We start from the raw sequence: 18,654 nt of genomic DNA, 5'->3' as shown, positions 1-18,654 counted from the left end.
GTGTAGAGAACAGGTCGTTTCTTTATGGGGAGTATTGAGGAGGAGACATGAGGTGGAGAGAGTGTTTTCTTGGAGGGTACTCGAAGGGATCTTTTTCTTTTGGGGAAGAGATGGAAGATTCTCCTCATGCTCTTTTCTTTTTCCTCGTCTTTGACAGTCTTGGAGAATCCTGGAAGGTTCCACATTATATCCTTATACAAGCTCATCTCTTCTTCTAAGCTGTGTTGATTCAGAGAAGTTAGGCTCCGTCGAGGTGAAGAGAACAAGAACTGGATGAGTGAGAGAGAGAGAGATGGTGAGAAAGGAACGGAACTATCTTGCCGATTAATATAAGACGCGAGGCAAATTCAGAGTTGTTCTCTCTTGAATCTTTAAAATCGTCCAAAAAGTCGTTTTTATATTCCCGCGAAAACTCATCCCAACGGTCATAACAGAAACTCAAGTTGAGGAGTGAGAGAGTGAGCGTGTTTCATATATAATTGGTCTGTTTGTGTTAATGTATGATAAATATTCCTTGTAATGCAAGATATAAGCATAGGCCTCAGATTAATCGATAAATCCTTCTTTTTGTTCGCTTTTAAACTTGTTTTAGATATTAAGGTGCTAACTTCTTCAACTTTACAAGAAGATCCTACTGATTAGCTTCTACCTTTTTTGTTCTTTGCAACTTTTTTGCCAGTCAAATTAAAAAAGAAAAATCCACAGGTTTAGAAAAGTTAGAAAAAAAAAACTATTTGTTCCTGTCATTCTTTTTCTTAAGATTTCTAACCGATATAAGAAAAAAAGTTTTAAGCCTCAGAAATTCGCTTGAAGCTGAGCGAATTCCGATAAAAATCTCAAAATCGAATGCTTAGGGCTTTGATCATCATCACCATCACCAGGCCCTTTGTCCAGAGACTCAAGTACACCCTTCATGACTCGAGTGTAGAGCCTCTCCATCTGCGGAATGCTGTAGTTCTCAGTACGCTCCATCAGCATTCCCTTTACAGATTCTATCTCGCTTCTTGAGACGTCTTCGTCTGACTTCACAGAATCTTGGGAACAATCACCACTCGCTTCTTCTTCTTCTTCTTCTTCTTCTTCTTCCCCACAAGCTTCGTCATCCTCTTTTCTAGGCGGATCTTCTGCTGAACAAGGCGGCGGCGCTGATGAGTTTGATTTGGCTGCTGCTTCCAGAGGTGTCATTTCTACGTCTGAATCTTGGTGTTCTGGTTTCTCTGCAGCTGAATCTGTTAACACAAACAAGTATTGCCAAGTCACATTAGCAACTAGTAGTTTTGATTGTAAAACAAGAACCATATAAGCGTTTGCAGTGGCATTACTTACCTGTACAGGCAGCATCAGCTGTTTTCTTAGGCTTCTTAAGACCTTCATGTTCTCGTTCTATATTAACCTCTGGCTGCACATTTCGAAGCCGGGCACTTGCTCTAGTAACAGTCCCCATCTGCACTACAGGAGCTAGACCAAGGATAGATCCACTCAGATCATCTGGTATCTGTGCAGGACCACCTTCAGCTGCGATCTTATCACAATATGTTAGCAGTGCTGGGTCCATCTGCGAAAGCATCCCATGCACCTGAAAACATAAAGATATATTCATGGCTTCAGAGAAAAGCTCCGTGGGAATGATAGGCCATGGAAAGCTATAAACGCATTCAAAAGAGACTAGTAAACATACTACATCCCGAAGCTCATAGGCTCTACTGACAATTCTCGCTCCAGCGTAATCATCTCCATTGTAAGCCTGGATGAATGAGATCAACATTTTGTAAATAAGACCACATTCTCTAGATTGTAAAGGTTTTATAGCCATGTAAAAAGGAGAGATGTGTTGTAGTAAAACAGGAGTCCACCTTGGCATTTCTCACAATGAGATCAACATCTTGCAAGAACGGTGAACATGTGAGGTACTGCCCAGCATCGACACGCTGCAGCAGAGTTGCCGTATCCATTGGATTTTGAATTATTGTGCGATAGTCTGGAACATCCTCATCAGTAACTGGGAAGTGGAATGCGCTGAATCTTTTATCATATAGTATCCTGCATAGCAAACGTATACTACAAGTTATATAATATAAAAGTAACGAGACAACTGTTATCACATAAGCATATAGATTTAAATAGAACATTTGAAACGTGCACGGTAGGCCATCAATCACTAGAAGATTATCGTCGAGCAGACAATTTTAATGGAGGTTTATATAGAGTCAAGGCCATTACACATTTACCTATTGCAAACGTCTCTGAGACACATACGCAAACGTCGAAGGGCATGCTGCTCTGCTTCCACCTTGGCTTTTATTTCTGCGGGTTTTGGACCAGTAGGTTCTTTTGGAAGCTTTGGAAGTTCTGGAAGGGGTGGTCCATCAGGTTTGCCATTTAAGCCTGAAATGACTGAGAGAGCAGCTTCAATCAAACGGTCAAAGAACAAGGACCTGTCTTCGCCTGATGGTTTGTCCACAGTATAGCTGAAAGCAAAGGTACATATTCTAAGAAACGGAGTAATAAACCACAAGGATGGAATTTATACATGTACAACCATAAAAGTATACTAAGTTGGCGTATAAAACAATAAAAAGGCAATGCTAATTCTCATAATTTGTCAAATCTTGTACATAAGTTCATAACTTTATATGATCATTACATCCCTAGTGTTAAAGCTGCTTAATGTGGTCAACATCAGACAAACCAAAAACATCAACAGCTTCAATCAAACATCAACAGCTTCATATATTAACTCAAGACAAACATGCACATACAACCGAAATGCATGCTTTGACACTGAAGGGATGACTAGCTCTCAGAACAAGCTCATACATTATCATATTATACTGAGAGGCTAGTAAACAAAAGTGTTGACTCATGACCAAACACCAAAGAAAGTTACCTACCAGCTTTTCTAGAAAACAAAAGAAAAGCCAGTAATAAAACTGTACAATGTCTAATAGCAAGTAGAGCATAAACTTACACAGATCGATTGTCAAATACAGACTGCTCTTCAATGTCAGATAATTCACCATAAGATGTAGCAAGTAATAATATGGGCAGGTTTGATGGTAGTTCTTCTAACAAAGTCAGAAATACAGCCCTTAGCTGTTCATGCGCCTGCGGTCATCAGTATCAAGATTCAATTAGACTTTCCTGCTACAACCAATATAACAAGCTGATATATTGTATTAAGCAAACATGCAAACATCATCTCCCAAAGTAACCGCAGCAAAATGAGTTTAGTTAGAAAGAAACACACTTACATTTTCCCACCAATTATTGAACATCGGTATGTAAAGTATTGAAGGTGTTGTTCTCCTAGCTTCGCTAAATATATGTACTAACGCCTCCTCCGGGGTCTTGGCACCAGGATCCGAAAGAAGAGATGGAAGTCCCAGAGAATGAATAGGAAATTTTTCTAGCTCGTGCAAGATAGCAGGTCCAAGATGATCCTGTTAAGCTAACAAGTAAGTTAATTCAGTTCAAAATAATAAAGCCTTCTGAAAATAGTCACACGAAACTACAAGCAATTACCAGTCCAACTCCTTCACCACCAAGCAGCAGGAGTCGAGGACGATAAAAGAGAGGAATTGCGGATCCAAATGAAAGCATTGACAGCTTGGTCAACTCTGATGACATGGCTGACGAGGGAAAAATATCTGATATTAATCTCATGGATCCAAGGAGGTGTCGATGTAAACATGGCAATACAACAGGAGAGAGTGGTCTTGACTGCACAACAGACCCTCTATGGGCAGCAGGTGTAATAGCTGACATTGCCTCGACAAAGTGGCTCTTGTTAACCTTAACCAACCCAACATCTATGGCAAATTTATCATCACTGGTATAAACTTGTGGATATTTCTCACGAAAAGCACGAATGGCAGCTTCAGTGCACAAAGCTTTCAGATCAGCACCACAATACCCTACACAACTAGCTGCTAGTTCCTCTTTCAGCTCACGACTAGGAGGATTTTTCCATTTACGAGTGTGGATATCCAATATCTCGGCTCGTGCTTCGCAGCCTGGTAAAGAAAAATTGAACTCTCGGTCGAATCTGCCAGGCCGGCGTAATGCTCCATCAATTGCATCTACCCTGTTTGTCGCTCCAATGAGAACAACTTGACCACGAGAATCAAGGCCATCCATCAGCGCCAGCAATGTTGAAACAATCGAATTATGTATTTGTTCCTGCTTGCTAGATCTTACAGGAGCAAGACCATCAATTTCATCAAAAAAGATTATCGAAGGCTGATTTCGCTGAGCCTCCTCAAAGAGTAGCTTTAGTTGTCTCTCAGCCTCGCCAACCCACTTGCTAAGGACATCAGCACCCTTTCGCATATAAAAGCTAACTTTCTGTCCAGCTTTTGAAGCAGCACATGCCAATGCTCGAGCAATCAGTGTTTTACCAGTCCCTGGAGGACCACACAGCAGCACACCTCTGGGAGGAGTAATGTTGTAACTTGCAAAGAACTCTGGGTACAGCAACGGAAAGAAAACCATTTCCTTCAAATCATTAATGTATTCGGACAGCCCACCAATGTCGTCAAAATTAATATTGTCATTGATCTGCAGTGGCTGAATATCTGCACCTCCTTTAGAGCTTGGCCCAGCAGTCTGAACCCCGGAAGTTAATGCAGTTAAACCATCGCTTTGGTGACCCCAACCAGAAGCTCCAACATTCAACCCCAATGAACTTGATCCGTACGTGTCCAAACCCCCAAATAGCCAAGGTGGTCCAGATCTGTTTCCACCTCGAGCCCAGGGAATTGCAGGGCCCTGATCCAGCTCATCAACAAGAAGAGAATCATCAGAATCATCTGTTCTTGTAAAGCGATGGCGCTTGTGAAGCCTAGACCCACCTCTCCTAACATCCCTTCCAACCCTGGTGCCCATGCCTTGATGCAACACTCTCCGGGGAGATCTAGGCTGTTGTTGCTTGTTAATTTCTTCTGTAGGCATCCTACGCACTTCGGCGCGGTTTCGCAGATCATATCTCTTCCTTCCCTCCTGTTCTTCATCACCATCTTCATCATCATCGCCATCTTCTTCCTCATCTTCTCCATCTCCCTCGTCTTCAGCCTCAACCTCATCTTCACCATCATCAGCATCATGATCATCTAGTTCATTTCCATTCTCGGTTTCTTCTGGGCCATCTTTCTCTTCTGACGAATCTTGATTGGCGCCAGATTCTGTTTTCAGTCGTTTATTAGCAATTATCTTTGAACGACGAGGACGAAGACCTTCACGTCGTGGTGCTGATTCAGTTTCCATGGCCTTTCTACTTTTTGAAGATGAGAAATTTCGATGAACTCCATTACTGCCTCTACTCCTTAAAGTTCGATATGCGGGACTCTGTAAAAGATCAGAAACTTATTCTTAAAAGGCATGACACATAAAGTAGCTGAAATTCATATTCAAGAGGAAAATATCCTGACCATCATATCTTCATCCTCCGCTCCAGAACTGTCAGTATAGTCTTCAAGATTTACAGAAAGTCTTCTCTTCCTAGTGGAACGACGGAGGTCGGGTGCAATTGGCTGTAGGTGATTAGCAATGTTATCAACATTATGGTTTCATCAGAGACCAAGATGCAATACAGGTCACTAATAGGACAACAGCCACCACTATCGTCGGACTAAAATGATCATTTCTCCAAAGTGAACCTTCATAGCGGCGTAAATAATCATAGAAACTGGCATCTACTTAAAACCAGGGGACGCAGAAATGCTCTTAATTAGTAGTAAACTCAACAACAGTAACTCCTCTTTCCACTCATTCACATAAACAGACTAAACATCACCCAGTGGTACTTTCAGATGAGAAAAAAAAATTTTACCGTAGCGTTGGATGCCCGTGCTGGCTTGTTCCCTTTATGGAGCATCTTAGCGATCTGAGAAGCAGCGGTTCTCGTCTTGGTGTTTTTTCTTTTCCTGTTATGATGTAAGTTGGGGGAGTAGTAATAGTAAGAGCGGCCATACAATTTGGGTCTCCTCCTAAGCCTATCGCTGCTTCTAACCGGCTTAGTATCCAACCCATCTCCTTGACTCTTCGGATGCATAGGGGAAAAACGCTACCTCTGATGACTACTACCTACTTCCATATACTACAAAAAAACTTAAAGATTCACATATCACATCTCAGCAACATAGCCAATATAACGGATCAAAAAAAACTGTAGATTTCAAACACTCAAACTAGAGAATAAGTAGAAAAGCAACATAGCCACTCCCTTTCTTGATAGTCTAAACTCTTAATAGACATGCATTCACCCAAGAAGGGACGCCTCTAAAACAAAGAAAATTTCTAACCAAACCCTAGAAACTGGAGCCGGACGTGCTCAGCTCAAGTAAATCTACGGTTTCTGTACGCAACGGAGAAGAGATTACTCCTTACGTTCAGCTATTTATCCGATTGCATTAGCTATACAACTCAGAGGAGCCAATCAATAAACAAACGGAGATAATGCAAAAATCGAGCAAGGCGTAACAGATTGATGATAAACTTAGAGACGCGAGAACCTGAAGATTTGGAGAGAGGTGAGAAAGATTCGAAAGCGTTCAGTGGGAGACTGCAGGTCCGTCTCTTCTTTGCTCTTCCTTCTAAGCGTTTTTTTTTTGTTTCTCTCTTCTTCTTTTTTTTTTTTCCGGCTGCTGCTTTAATAAATTTTTGTTTACTTCACTCCCTGTTTGGACGTCAGGATATCTCTATTCCTGTCTCTCCCTAGCTAGTAATAGTGGATATTCTCCTTACAAGTTTGGATTATTTTGAAATAACTCCCTCAATATTATCTTATATTATGTATTGACCCCATAACTTTAAATAATGAGCTAATAATTACCTTAATTTTAAAATTAGATTAATATGACGATTAACAATTCTTACAAACCCCAAGGTTTAGTTATATTTCAGTCATACTAACAGTTATTTATTATGACCCACCAACCCACAAAAAATAGTAGATTTTGAACTTTCTTGAGTTGCTTTTGAAGAGACTAATACAAAGGAGATGGTAACATTTCTTCTTGACATGGAGAAACTTCAGACAAAAGAGACTCCATTTGGTGTTCATAGACGTTGCATTAGTAGAGCAAGACAAATCAAAAAGTCAAAGTAACCATGTGAATATTCTATTATACTATACAAATATTACAAACTCTTATCCGGCATAAGACAGAGAAAGACACTTCACTTGTGCGTGCAATTGTGTGCCTCAGTAGAGGCTACTGTAAAAATACTGCAAACCTTTCTCCAGTTTTGCTCAATTAACTCTTTAAAAGGTCTTTCTTTTTTTACTTCCAAGTCAATAGATTCCTTAATGAGGCAGAGCGATTGTAATCTCAAAACCTGAGGAGAGAGATCTCAGTTTCCATCAGAGTTTCTGCTGGACCCGGCATTTTTGGAGCTTCCTTTACCCTTCACAACGCCTCCTTTTGTCTTGCTAGATTTAGAGCTTGTTGATTTGCTGCTAGCCCCTTGCGTACTAGTATCCACATCAGCAAGTCCATTCTCCAGAGCTTTCACCAGATTTTCAAAGTAGGTTTTCGTTATGCTGTTTGTATACAATAAAACAAGTCATTGCGGTGTTAGCATTTTATATCGTTCTTCAGCTATTTCAGTATCTGACTACAGATGCAACAACTGATCTGAATATTACTCAATCCTAATTCAGACACAGAGTTTATCTTGTACCAAACAGCCGAGTAGATTAAAAGAAGGAAAAACAATATTTCACCTGGTCAAACCAGTTAGCTTTGTCCGGAAATGATTGAAGTCATCGGAAGGGCCTTCAGCAGTTATAAAATCCTCCAGTTCCTTCTCTACGCATTTGTGGAGCCTCTCCAAACCTGACTCAGCTTCCCCTGATCAATAACCAACAAGAGAAACTTTAATCGCTCACCGACACAACAAACTAAGCTTTTCCAGCCAGATGAGGAGGATTCTGACCTTGCAAATACTCGAAAAATTGTTTCTTATCGTGATCAGGTAGATAGTACCCATATGCATATGTCCATTTCAGTACCCGTCTGCATTCAATTATCTGTAAAGGTATAATAATGGGGGGAGGAACATTCAGAGAGATGTTTGTAAAATAAAATCTCATTGGTTACTTAAATATTTTAGCTTGCTAACCTGAAGCCACGCCTCTGTGATGAACTTCAGCTGAGATTCCGGAGTGCACTGTATGTCACTAAGCTTCTCGAGCTAGAAAAACAAGGAGGAAAAGTTTGACAACAGAATGTGAGAAAATGCCATTAACAATGCAGTCCCTATCTAGAGTCTGGACACAATTTGGCGTTGCAAATAATAGCAAAGGAAACACTGTTTCCTCAAACCATTCTCCACTCCAAAGAAGCTTAACTATCAGATCAACAAGGAGATAAAAAAAATAAACAATAACATTAACAACAGTTCTTACCTTTTCCAATCGAGTTTTCTCCAGATCCTCCAAAGCTTTTTGCCTCGACTGCCAAAGCAGACAAAGAAAAAAAAGGGTAAAGTACATATGATGGGAAGACGAGAAACCTCTTAACATTGGGGTAGAACATAATGTCTTGTAAGTGTTGCAGCCAAGTAAGAAACACAACTCTACAGTTATCTTTGTTTATAAGATGTGAACAGCCTATAAACACATTAGTTGGTTCGAACTCATTATAATGCTATTTCTCCGGTACTTCCAAACATCAGTACTGATTTGCTCACAACTGAGGAAGTCAAAATATCTCATGATTCTCTATCTTGTGTAAGAACCTAAATTAGAGGGTCTAGAACACTCTAAGCGTTCAAGGCCAGGGTCTTAAGGAATTAGTATCAAAAAATTGTACATACCGTCTGATTGCTTGCCCAGCGTTCATAATAATGAGTGTATCTCTCGAGCGAATTTTTTGCCATCTCTCTCCTCTTTTCAGCCTCATCATACTAAAACAAAACCAATTCAACAAAAAAAATATACTAAAAACCATCACTGACTTGCAAAAAATACTACGGATTATCAAAGAAGTAGAAAGAGGACTTACTAGTCCTTCTTGCTTAGCCGACTCATACCGATTGCAGGCATAAAAACCACCAGTTCTTTCCCCGTGAGCTGTCCACGCATTAAGGCAAAGCCTAAAGATTCATTACATATGAAGATACATTCATTAGCACTTCTTGCATTTCCATCACAAGATTAAAACCATAAGGCATCGGATAGTAACAACTAACAACCAAACTTAGACATCTTTCAGAGATGAGGGATAAATAAAGCATTTACCAACAAAACTCATATTTACAAGGGGGTGTGCATGTCATGTGCATGCATCCATGATTCTTTTCAATTGGCCGCTTACACTTGGGGCAAGGCTTTGAATTTGCAAGTATCCTGGGGTATGGGAAGGCGCAAAACTAGTTAGCAACTAGTATAATGAGATTGGAAGATGCAAGAGATAGAAATAAACAGAAGACTGGTGGAGTGTGAACACGGAATAATACCAGTTCATATTTTCAGATTCAGCGCTGTTCTTACGTATCCATTGTGCTACTGTGTGACAATCCACAGGACGGTGAGCCTCTTCAGTGCACTGGAAATTTCATATATATATTTATTACAGGCCCACAGAGACAAACCACAAGTGATTTAACTTAGTCGGTTACGACACCAAGAACTTACATTCCAGCAAAAGCTCCGTGAACACAAGCAGGAAACATCATAATTGCTAGTCCCGGCAGCAAACTCAATTGCATGCTCGCACCCTGGGGCAGGACACCATTTCATCTGAAGCATAAAAACAAAAACAAATGAGAAAGCGAAATCAAGACAAGACAAGCGCCATAATCATAGGGAGGAAAGAGAACCGTAGTCTGCTTAAATCAACGTTGAAGAAAAGTTGTGGTTATCTAGATTTCATATAAGAATAGATCTGGCATACAACACCAGTTCACAATTTCAATAGCAACTTTTTACAACATAGGAGAAATGAAAGCTTCCTTGAAATTGGTGATATGCAGTGTGATATTTGTTAATCTTGGAGGCCTTTACCTTTCTGTTGTCTTCAACATATGACCTAAGGAAATATTTATAGTACTTCTCTCTGTCTTCCTTGGAAGCGAATTTTTCAAACATATCTTGACCAACAGCAGCAGGACAAGAAGGCTCGGGACACTTTAGCATCAAGCATCCTGGGCCATCATTGATGGTTGTACTGGTATAACCTATACAAGTGTAGAGTATACAAGTAAAGGTAAAAGAAGAAAAAAAAATGTTGCAGCAGAAAACATAAACTTGATTCCACACACTTCAGGTATGGAGGAACGACTTACCAATTAACTTTTATACACAAATCTCTTTGAAACTTTGTAACACAATCAGATAATTTTGGAAGCATATACAAGGGAAACATGACATACCAGTCCAGCAGGTAGAGCAGAAAGGATGACCACAAGAAAGCGATACAATTTCTTCAGGAATAAATGATTCAAAGCATATTCCACATGTAATCTAAAAAAACATCAAAATGCGTCAGTGAAACGACTGTGAACAAATTCAAGAGTCTGACAAAAATCAAAAGGAATTAATTACTTCTCCGCCGTCAGGGGTTGAAACAAGAGGTCTCTCCAATATGCCAACAGCTTTCCGAACTCTCTCCTCATCCGCAAACCATTCATCATGTACTTTACTTACACTCCTAAAATGACACATCTCTCGGGGATCAGAGAAAGGGTGCCTCAATATAGGGAAACAGAGAGAGAGAGAGAGATAGGTAACACAGAAAATGTTAAAAAACGAAATTACCAGTGATAGTGAAGAAGCAAAATGCTCGCTTCGGCCTCGGTTATGGATAGTACCATTGAAACTCTTCCAATATCATCCATCTGAAGCCTGCGGATATCTTCTTCCTTGAGAACAACATAATTTATCTGGAAGCATGCATCATTACAACAAAAAAATGAGTCGATGATCACAGTGAAATAAGAGCAGATGTGAAATAAACAGATAGAAAAAAAAAACAATCAGCCGTATAAAGAAAACTAAATTTCACCTGATCTACCTTTCCATCACTTATAGGACTAGGCATTGCATAACAAAAGTCTTAACAACAAAAAGAACTAAGCTGCTAAAAAAACACTAAAGTAAGCTCAAAACGGCAAACAAGTTCCAAACTTTAACAGCCATTTAATACTATCAAATGAAGTAATCAACAAAGAGCCATAGACTAACTATCCTAAATAGACACACTCTTCCAACATTAGTCGTCAATTGCAAAAGCAAGTACTGTCTATAAGTAGTAACAAGTTCTAAATCTATGCAAAGCTGCAAATAAAGCCACACACCTGAGAGCGATGGGAGGCGATCAAGAGGGAATCATCCACGTCTTCCTCAACGAACCCGTAATCGGTCTCATCACCATCACTTTCGTTGTAATCATCATCATCACCGCTGTAAAAATCATCCTCTCCCGATCCCATCTCGTGGGCACCGAGCATGTCATCATCTGAATCCATGATCGATAAAATTCCCTTCTACTCTCTCTAAAGGCTTGAGCTTTACAGGAATCAGACAAAACCACTCTCACTCAAAAAAGGTTCCTGAGAATCTCGCAAAATGGGAAAGTAAACAACTTTTTATGTAAGTCTGAACGAGAGAGATTCCGGACCGCTGGTGGCTTCAGGATTCAGAAACCGAGTAGATGTGATAACGAAACGTTTTAATTAATCATATAAAAAGCAAGTGGAAAACATGACAAAACCTCCTCCTCTCCCGACAACAACATTCATCTCTAATAAAGATGAAGACTTTTGACTTTCTCGGTTTTTGAGTTATTTAAAATGTTTTTTTTTCTTTCTAGTTGAGCCCAAAAGATCCGTGTTGTGGGCTTCAAAGAGTGTGTGTGTTGTTCGTATAAACACCAAGTTGGAAGTAAGAGTATCAAACTCTTCCACGTTTCCTCTCTTCTACAACAACTGGTCCTTGGTTTCTTTTGTGTAGAACGATCTACAAAGAAACGTAGTTCATATCAAACATCCAATGTTTTCCTATAGTAAATTTAAACATTCAAAAAAAAAATTGTCGAGTTAATATCAATGCATTCACAATGATTTTGAATAAGATCGTTCCCTTTGATACTGCCAGAACACCCTCTAGAAGAAGTTATTTTGGGAAATTTATTTAACATTTTCATTGAAGTTTTTAAATGACACGGTAAAATGACAAATGGATGGACGTGAATCAAGTTTTAAAATCTGGTTTGGTACTTGACTCTAAACACAAGTTATCAAGAAGCAACTTGCTTTGCAAACCTTATCTTCCATAGACGAGAAAAATGGAGTCTACGGCCACTGTTGCATTTGATCGTTCAACTCAGCTAAAAGCCTTCGACGAGACCAAGACCGGCGTGAAAGGCCTAGTCGAGGCCGGAGTCTCCGAGATTCCCGCCATCTTCCATGCACCTCCCGCTACTATAAAAACCCCAAAACCACCTTCATCATCGCAGTTCACCATCCCAACAATCGATCTCCAAGGAGGCAGCAGCACGGACTCTACTACCTCGCGGCGGAACCTGGTGGAGAAGATCGGAGACGCGGCTGAGAGATGGGGCTTCTTCCAGGTGATCAACCACGGTGTCCCGCTCGATGTGATGGAGAGGATGAAAGAAGGGGTTCGTGAGTTTCACGAGCAAGACCCGGAAGTGAGGAAAGGGTTCTACTCTCGAGATCCGAGTAGCAAGGTGGTTTACAGTAGCAACTTCGATCTGTATAGCTCGCCGGCTGCTAACTGGAGAGATACGCTAGGTTGTTACACTGCTCCAGATCCTCCTAGACCGGAGGACTTGCCAGCGGCTTGCGGGTATGATTCGAACTTTGTTATAATCAAATATAACAATCAAATAGTAGACAATAATAGATAGATCAATAACAATATTCACTTTTAGACGACTTTTGAACAAAAAAAGAATTGAATTAGGAGCTATGGTTTTCATAAAGGAAGGAGATTAAGATCATACTAGCTTACTAAGCATATGTCGGAATCTCTATATTCATTACAAGAACTCAACAAATGAATAAAATGTGTCTTTAATGTTTTTTCTTTTTTGGTGGGAGATTTTGTTAGGGAGGTTATGATTGAATATTCAGAGGAAGTGATGAAAGTGGGTAAATTGCTCTTTGAGCTTCTATCAGAAGCTCTAGTGTTAAACACTAATCACCTCAAGGACATGGACTGCACCAAATCATTACTGCTACTCGGCCATTATTACCCTCCCTGTCCTCAACCAGATCTGACTCTAGGCTTAACCAAACACTCAGACAACTCTTTTCTCACGGTTCTTCTTCTAGACGACCACATCGGAGGGCTACAAGTTCTCCATGACCAATACTGGGTTGATGTTCCTCCTGTACCTGGAGCTCTTGTCGTCAACGTTGGAGACCTTCTCCAGGTTAACTAACTAACTAACCTACCCTTTAATTTGTAGGTTGGATCAATGTTTTTAAATCTTATTGGGTATTTGTGCAGCTTATTACGAACGGCAAGTTCATAAGCGTGGAGCATCGTGTTTTGGCGAATGGAGCTGGACCGCGTATCTCAGTGGGCTGCTTCTTCAGTTCGCATCTGATGGCGAATCCTAGAGTTTATGGACCTATCAAAGAGCTTTTGTCTGAACAAAACCCTCCAATATATAGAGACACCACCATCACAGAGTATTCAAAGTTCTACAGATCCAAAGGATTCGATGGTACCTCTGGATTACTATACCTCAAGATCTAAGGAATATGCACGTCTATGTTTTAATAAGGCTTCAATGCCTTTTGCTCAAAAGGAGGTATAAACACGAAGTAAAGTAAAAGTATAAAACTCTTCTACGTTTTCTGTCTACAACAACTGGGTCCTTGTGTGTCTTGTATGAATAGCGAAGGAAGATTATAGATAGATACAAAACGAAACAGAGTTCATATCAGACATGAGAAATCCAATGATTTCCTATATAATTAGTACTTTAAACATTAAAATAAATTTATTCGCAATGATTTTAAATGTTACAAGATCGTTTCCCTTAGATGTGTAACTCCAAATCCTCAACAAACTGGCCTTGGTTAGGGACAACATTACTTAAGCCATCTTCAATATCTCTTACAAGAAGCTCGTAGTAATTTCGCGTTATTCTGTTGTGTGACAAAAAAAAACGAAATATCTCAAGATTAGGGTTTAGGTGTTAGGATTGCTTGAGAAGCAAGAAAGAAGGATATAGTAAAAACCTAGTCCAGTCACTTAAATCGCTGCGGAATTTATTAAAATTCTCCGAAGGTCCATCTGAGTCAAGCAACGCATTCAGTTCATCCTCTGCATAGTTGTACAGCTTTCGCAGAGGAATCTCTGCTTTGTCTGATCAACAACATTGCATTGTTAGTTTAGTCTTTACTAGCTAGTGAATGTCTTCAAAGTTACGAACCTTGCTTGAGCTTCAAGAAAGCTTGCTTTTCGACCTGGTCCTCTCTTAGGTAATACGCATAAGCATAACTCCATTTCAAGACCCTTCTAGATTCCATGATCTGTATTTTATGTATGCATGTCACTTCAATTACGTGGAGACCATAACACAGAATACAAAGATGTCTGTCACTGGTTTTAGTTTTGCTAACCTGAGACCAAGCTTCCGCGATGAACTGAAGCTGCGGTACCGTTGCTAACTGTTTGTTACTTAAATCCGGAATCTGGCAAACAAAGAAAAGATATATTGATTCAACTGTAATTTACAGAGACTGAAACAGAACAGCATAGATCTCTCTTACAATATCAGTGTGCAGTTGCTGGAGTTTTTCTTTTGCTAGTTGCATCAACTGTACCAAAAACATAGTCAAGAGATGTCAATACAATTTCTTAAATGAATATTGGACACAGAGTTCATTGAAAAGTTTATAATATTACCGATTCATTATTCGTCCAATTTTGGTGACAATCTCTGTATCTATCTGCAGCAGATTCTGCCGTATTCCCCAAAACAGTCTCTTCATACTACAAAACATCAGCAAAAAAGTATATACAACATGGAGAGGTCAATGCAGACAAATTGGTTAATAATACGCAAACCATAAAACTTTTCAAGAATCATATGGCAAGTTTCCGAGACCTCATCATGGATACAAGTGTATAAATCTAAGCCATTTTCTCCACCATGTTCAGTCCATACACCACGGCAGCGCCTGCGGAGGAAATTTCACCAAAAACTAAAGTGTAAAACCACAAAGACATGAACTAATGGAGCAAACAGAGATGACATATTGTGAAATTAAATTACCAACAGAAGTCATAGCTACAAGGTGGTAAGCATTTCATCTTCAGTGACCAATCTTGATTTTCTATAATCCTTAGCTCACACCTAGGACAAGGCACCGTGTTCTGTCGTACCCTGAACTCATAATCCAAAAGTAAACATTTAAAAAGATTCAAGGTGTTACAAAAAAAAGATTCAAGGTTTATATAATATGGGAAATAGATTTAGTATTTTGTTTTACCAGTTGGGGTCTTGGTAATCAGAACTGTTCATTGCTAACCAGTTTGCAGCTGATTCACAGTCCACAGGGCTGTGAGTGTCCTTGCTGCACTGAAGAGAATTTTCAATACACAGTAAAATAGAAACTGGAACAAAGAGAGTTCAAGTCCAAAGATGCTCACATTCCAACAGAAACTAAGCAAGCAGAGACATAAGACATCAAAGTTTCCAGAACCAGGAGTAAGATGTACATCGCAGCTACGCCCCTGGGCAGAGCAACATTTCATCTAAAATGCCAAACAAGAAATAAGCTAAATCAAACCCTTTAAGCAGCACTTTGACTTTCTATATGACTAATCTAAGGTTTGTGTGTTATGACTTTCTGTACCACTTTGCTGCCATTAACGTAAGATCTAAAGAGATATCGATCGTACTTAGTCTTCTCTTTCTCTGAAGCAAATCTCTCGATCATGTCTCTACCAACCGAAGCTGGACAAATACCGTATGGACATTTTAATGTCCAGTACCAGTCAACATCTGGAATCTCATTGATGCTATTGTTGATATGACCTATAAAATTACAGATCAGTATAAGGTCGAGAAAGAACAGGAATAAACATTTGGGAGATCATACTTGTCCAGCAGAACTCGCATACACGATGGCCACATGAGACCGATGCAGACTTCTCGAGTGAGAGTAGTTTGAAGCAGATTCCACAACAGAACTATACAAAGATTATTAAAGGTGATAATGTATATTTGTTAAATTTAGACACGGTCAAAATGAATGAGTGGAAGAAAAACATATGGATGTTACTTTTTTATCGTCAGAAGGTAAATCAAGTGGTGTATCCAACTCCAATAATCCAACGCTTTCTTTAACACTTTTGGCATTGTCAGACCATTTCTTGTCAGATTCACTAACATCCCTGAGAGTAAATATTTTTTTTTAAATAACAGAGAGATCAAAATAGGTTTCTTGAGAAACAAGAAATACAAAATGTTATGACGCAGTACCAGCGAAAGTGAGCTAGCAGAAGTGTTGCATCGTCTTTGGAGATTGAGTAAGTATCTGAAACACGTTGAATCTCCTCTTTCATACGACTTCTGATATCTTCTTCTTTCAGAATAGTTACATAACTCTGTTGGATATATGTTTCCGTCTGGTTATGTTCTTCAGGCGCATCGAAACACTCCTCCTCCTCCTCCTTCTCTGCTTTGATATCGATCTCATCAAGCCTTTTGATATCTGATTCATCCATGGGATAGGAAAATGATAGAAGATAACTCTCATGAGTTTTTCTTCCCCTTGTTTAAATAATTGAATGGAATAAGACAAAGTCTCGCGACTTTTCCCTCCTGCTTAACAATGCGAGGAGACGAAGACTTGCCTAACAAAACACAAACAGAATAAGAAGAAGACCAAGTCGTTGAAGTTTTGTACATTATGTTACGAATGTGAAATGAGTTTTAAAATGTCTCTGACTTTTATGACAAGATATCTATGTCTCTGAACTTTTCACCGTGGTCTTTTAAATTCTGTCTGGTTATTGAGTTTTTGAATACATGGAAATAAGAGATACAATTCCAAAACAATGAAACTGCTGATATGAGATTTAAATTTATTTGATTTTATTTTTCTCTTCTTTTAACAGCTTGTTTTTAATGATTATTTGATCATTTACATTTGAATTTAATAAAATCACATTGGTATTGTTAATAGATCTTGTTAATATGTCATTGTATATCTCATACCAGTTGGAGTATAATTCATACCAGTTGTAGTTATACGTATTTTAAGATTAACCTTGATTTCTATCTAAAAGTCATGCAAGCAGCACAATTATTCTAATATTAGATACGTGTGTACTTATTATATGTTAAAAAGTCATACATGTTAGAATAAGTGGGATTTGGGAATATTTTATTTTTTCCCATTTCTTCTAAGAAAGAGCCCCCTCTGAGGAAACGGTACGTGTAGTGGTGAAATAAAATAGTAAGCCGAAACCGTGTAAAACTAAACCAAGTTCATTACGCATCTAGGGAAGTTTCACCGGATTAAATTGTTATTATATGTTTCAATTCATTATCTAAGCGTTTTTTATTCAGATGACACGATGGAATAGACGCAACATTAGAAGATTTTGTCATGTAAGTTGGTTCATGGTTGGATTCGTCTCTCCAACTCAAGTTAAACCTTAGTTGACTAAGGATCCATACGCTATATTTTAATGCTGAGATCAAACATGTATGTATATAGTAGATCGGATAAGTGCACCATCTGTTAATTTTAACCAGAGACCAGATCCATGGATAACGCGTTTAACGAAGTTAAGGACAAGAAATGAAGAAGAAAAATTCGGAGGTAAGAAGGAAGACGAGGCTTTGATCTTCTTATCATCCCTCAAAACATTATAATTTTTAATACTTTTATTAAGGAGTACTCTTTGTAGATATTTGTGTTGTGCCTTTACGAGTTTCTTGTGTTGTGTAAAGTGACATGACGTGTGTAGCCTTTGAAAGGGGTAAAGGGAAAAGGCGAAAGCGTTTTGGATCATGTCGATCCCACCAGGCAGTGTCTCCGTTATGTCTCGCAACACACGAGTGCAAGTGTGCAAAATAAATCTATCTGCTTTTTATAGAAAAATATTATGGGGAAGATATAAAATCTTAATAAACATTCTTGTTTACGGTTAAAAAGTGAGTTATCCCGGAACATGTCATTGTAAATATGCCTGGACAATAGAGATAAATGTAAAAAAAATGGACCATATATATTAAGTGTGAGCTGAACAACAATAATGATGTGACTTTTGTATTCTTCTCTTACCAGCTCCCAAAAATATCGAGGGATAAAGAACATGGGGACGTGGGTTTGTTGGCCTATATTCATCTTCTTTTAGGATCTCTCCACTCTTTATCAGTCACGTGTCCCATCCCAGCACTAACTCCAACTGTATCTCTTGGTGTCACAACAAAGTCCTTACAAATGTCACCGGTTCACATTCACACTCAAAGGGTTATAACATATGGAGAACATGCCGTCCTCAATCCTGATGATCATCACGTAACTAGCAATATGCACATTTACATGTCGCCTTCGATATTAGAGTTGATTATTTCAAAACTATGTAGAGAGAGAGAGAGAGAGAGTTCTTGTCCCTTAACATAAATGGCTGATTTAATACAAAGCTGATTATAA

General features: G+C 39.1%; 4 protein-coding genes across 5 annotated transcripts; 1 reads left to right on the top strand and 3 right to left on the bottom strand.

Annotated features, from left to right (window-relative positions):
* Window positions 1-635: 635 nt before the first annotated feature.
* LOC108860300 (ATPase family AAA domain-containing protein At1g05910) lies at window positions 636-6,646 on the bottom strand. 2 transcript variants are annotated; one of them, XM_018634201.2, is made up of 11 exons: window positions 6,510-6,646; window positions 5,828-6,094; window positions 5,427-5,528; window positions 3,523-5,343; window positions 3,252-3,440; window positions 2,969-3,105; window positions 2,229-2,468; window positions 1,854-2,040; window positions 1,679-1,744; window positions 1,327-1,576; window positions 636-1,229 (listed from the first exon to the last, which is right to left on the bottom strand). In XM_018634201.2, exons 2-11 carry the CDS (start codon window positions 6,047-6,049, stop codon window positions 796-798), a joined length of 3,648 nt encoding a protein of 1,215 aa, XP_018489703.1. In that variant the 5' UTR covers window positions 6,050-6,094; window positions 6,510-6,646; the 3' UTR covers window positions 636-795. The 2 variants fall into 2 exon arrangements, with proteins under 2 accessions (XP_018489703.1, XP_018489711.1); XM_018634209.2 differs by having other exon boundaries at window positions 5,828-6,105; window positions 6,510-6,640.
* Window positions 6,647-7,028: 382 nt separating this feature from the next.
* LOC108860314 (probable E3 ubiquitin-protein ligase ARI5) lies at window positions 7,029-11,768 on the bottom strand. Its single transcript, XM_018634228.2, has 15 exons — window positions 11,299-11,768; window positions 10,760-10,884; window positions 10,547-10,652; window positions 10,375-10,465; window positions 10,007-10,179; window positions 9,638-9,742; window positions 9,460-9,548; window positions 9,242-9,349; window positions 9,006-9,096; window positions 8,818-8,907; window positions 8,408-8,455; window positions 8,122-8,193; window positions 7,936-8,029; window positions 7,724-7,850; window positions 7,029-7,540 (listed from the first exon to the last, which is right to left on the bottom strand). The coding sequence occupies exons 1-15, from the start codon at window positions 11,467-11,469 to the stop codon at window positions 7,351-7,353; spliced, it is 1,680 nt and encodes a 559-aa protein (XP_018489730.1). The 5' UTR covers window positions 11,470-11,768; the 3' UTR covers window positions 7,029-7,350.
* A 454-nt stretch (window positions 11,769-12,222) lies between these two features.
* LOC108860270 (1-aminocyclopropane-1-carboxylate oxidase homolog 1) lies at window positions 12,223-13,989 on the top strand. Its single transcript, XM_018634171.2, has 3 exons — window positions 12,223-12,811; window positions 13,076-13,400; window positions 13,478-13,989. Exons 1-3 carry the CDS (start codon window positions 12,288-12,290, stop codon window positions 13,727-13,729), a joined length of 1,101 nt encoding a protein of 366 aa, XP_018489673.2. The 5' UTR covers window positions 12,223-12,287; the 3' UTR covers window positions 13,730-13,989.
* Window positions 13,870-16,830, bottom strand: LOC108860261 (probable E3 ubiquitin-protein ligase ARI12). Its single transcript, XM_018634162.2, has 14 exons — window positions 16,470-16,830; window positions 16,270-16,381; window positions 16,087-16,177; window positions 15,841-16,022; window positions 15,635-15,739; window positions 15,475-15,563; window positions 15,258-15,368; window positions 15,090-15,162; window positions 14,888-14,974; window positions 14,752-14,799; window positions 14,602-14,673; window positions 14,412-14,511; window positions 14,218-14,344; window positions 13,870-14,124 (listed from the first exon to the last, which is right to left on the bottom strand). Exons 1-14 carry the CDS (start codon window positions 16,712-16,714, stop codon window positions 14,016-14,018), a joined length of 1,551 nt encoding a protein of 516 aa, XP_018489664.2. The 5' UTR covers window positions 16,715-16,830; the 3' UTR covers window positions 13,870-14,015.
* Between the last annotated feature and the right edge of the window lie 1,824 nt (window positions 16,831-18,654).

The sequence above is a fragment of the Raphanus sativus genome, chromosome 1, assembly GCF_000801105.2.
Source record: "Raphanus sativus cultivar WK10039 chromosome 1, ASM80110v3, whole genome shotgun sequence".
NCBI classification, from domain to species: Eukaryota; Viridiplantae; Streptophyta; class Magnoliopsida; order Brassicales; family Brassicaceae; genus Raphanus; species Raphanus sativus.
The sequence above is the reverse complement of the archived record's forward strand: the minus strand, read 5'-3'. Positions and strand labels throughout refer to the sequence as shown.

What these genes read in the sequence shown, in the direction of transcription:
- LOC108860300 (XM_018634201.2), bottom strand. Translation starts at nt 6,049, where the DNA reads ATGCATCCGAAGAGTCAAGGAGATGGGTTGGATACTAAGCCGGTTAGA. An exon ending in CGGAGGATGAAGATATGATG is followed by an intron (nt 5,344 to 5,426) that starts GTCAGGATATTT and finishes GATCTTTTACAG; the next exon opens with AGTCCCGCATATCGAACTTT. An exon ending in GTATTTGACAATCGATCTGT is followed by an intron (nt 2,469 to 2,968) that starts GTAAGTTTATGC and finishes CTTTGCTTTCAG; the next exon opens with CTATACTGTGGACAAACCAT.
- LOC108860314 (XM_018634228.2), bottom strand. Translation starts at nt 11,469, where the DNA reads ATGGATTCAGATGATGACATGCTCGGTGCCCACGAGATGGGATCGGGA. An exon ending in TGTAAATATGAGTTTTGTTG is followed by an intron (nt 9,097 to 9,241) that starts GTAAATGCTTTA and finishes ATGAATCTTTAG; the next exon opens with GCTTTGCCTTAATGCGTGGA. An exon ending in AGAAAACTCGATTGGAAAAG is followed by an intron (nt 8,194 to 8,407) that starts GTAAGAACTGTT and finishes TTGTTTTTCTAG; the next exon opens with CTCGAGAAGCTTAGTGACAT.
- LOC108860270 (XM_018634171.2), top strand. Translation starts at nt 12,288, where the DNA reads ATGGAGTCTACGGCCACTGTTGCATTTGATCGTTCAACTCAGCTAAAA. An exon ending in GACTTGCCAGCGGCTTGCGG is followed by an intron (nt 12,812 to 13,075) that starts GTATGATTCGAA and finishes AGATTTTGTTAG; the next exon opens with GGAGGTTATGATTGAATATT. An exon ending in ACGTTGGAGACCTTCTCCAG is followed by an intron (nt 13,401 to 13,477) that starts GTTAACTAACTA and finishes GTATTTGTGCAG; the next exon opens with CTTATTACGAACGGCAAGTT.
- LOC108860261 (XM_018634162.2), bottom strand. Translation starts at nt 16,714, where the DNA reads ATGGATGAATCAGATATCAAAAGGCTTGATGAGATCGATATCAAAGCA. An exon ending in ACGTTAATGGCAGCAAAGTG is followed by an intron (nt 15,740 to 15,840) that starts GTACAGAAAGTC and finishes TTGGCATTTTAG; the next exon opens with ATGAAATGTTGCTCTGCCCA. An exon ending in ACACTTGTATCCATGATGAG is followed by an intron (nt 14,975 to 15,089) that starts GTCTCGGAAACT and finishes GATGTTTTGTAG; the next exon opens with TATGAAGAGACTGTTTTGGG.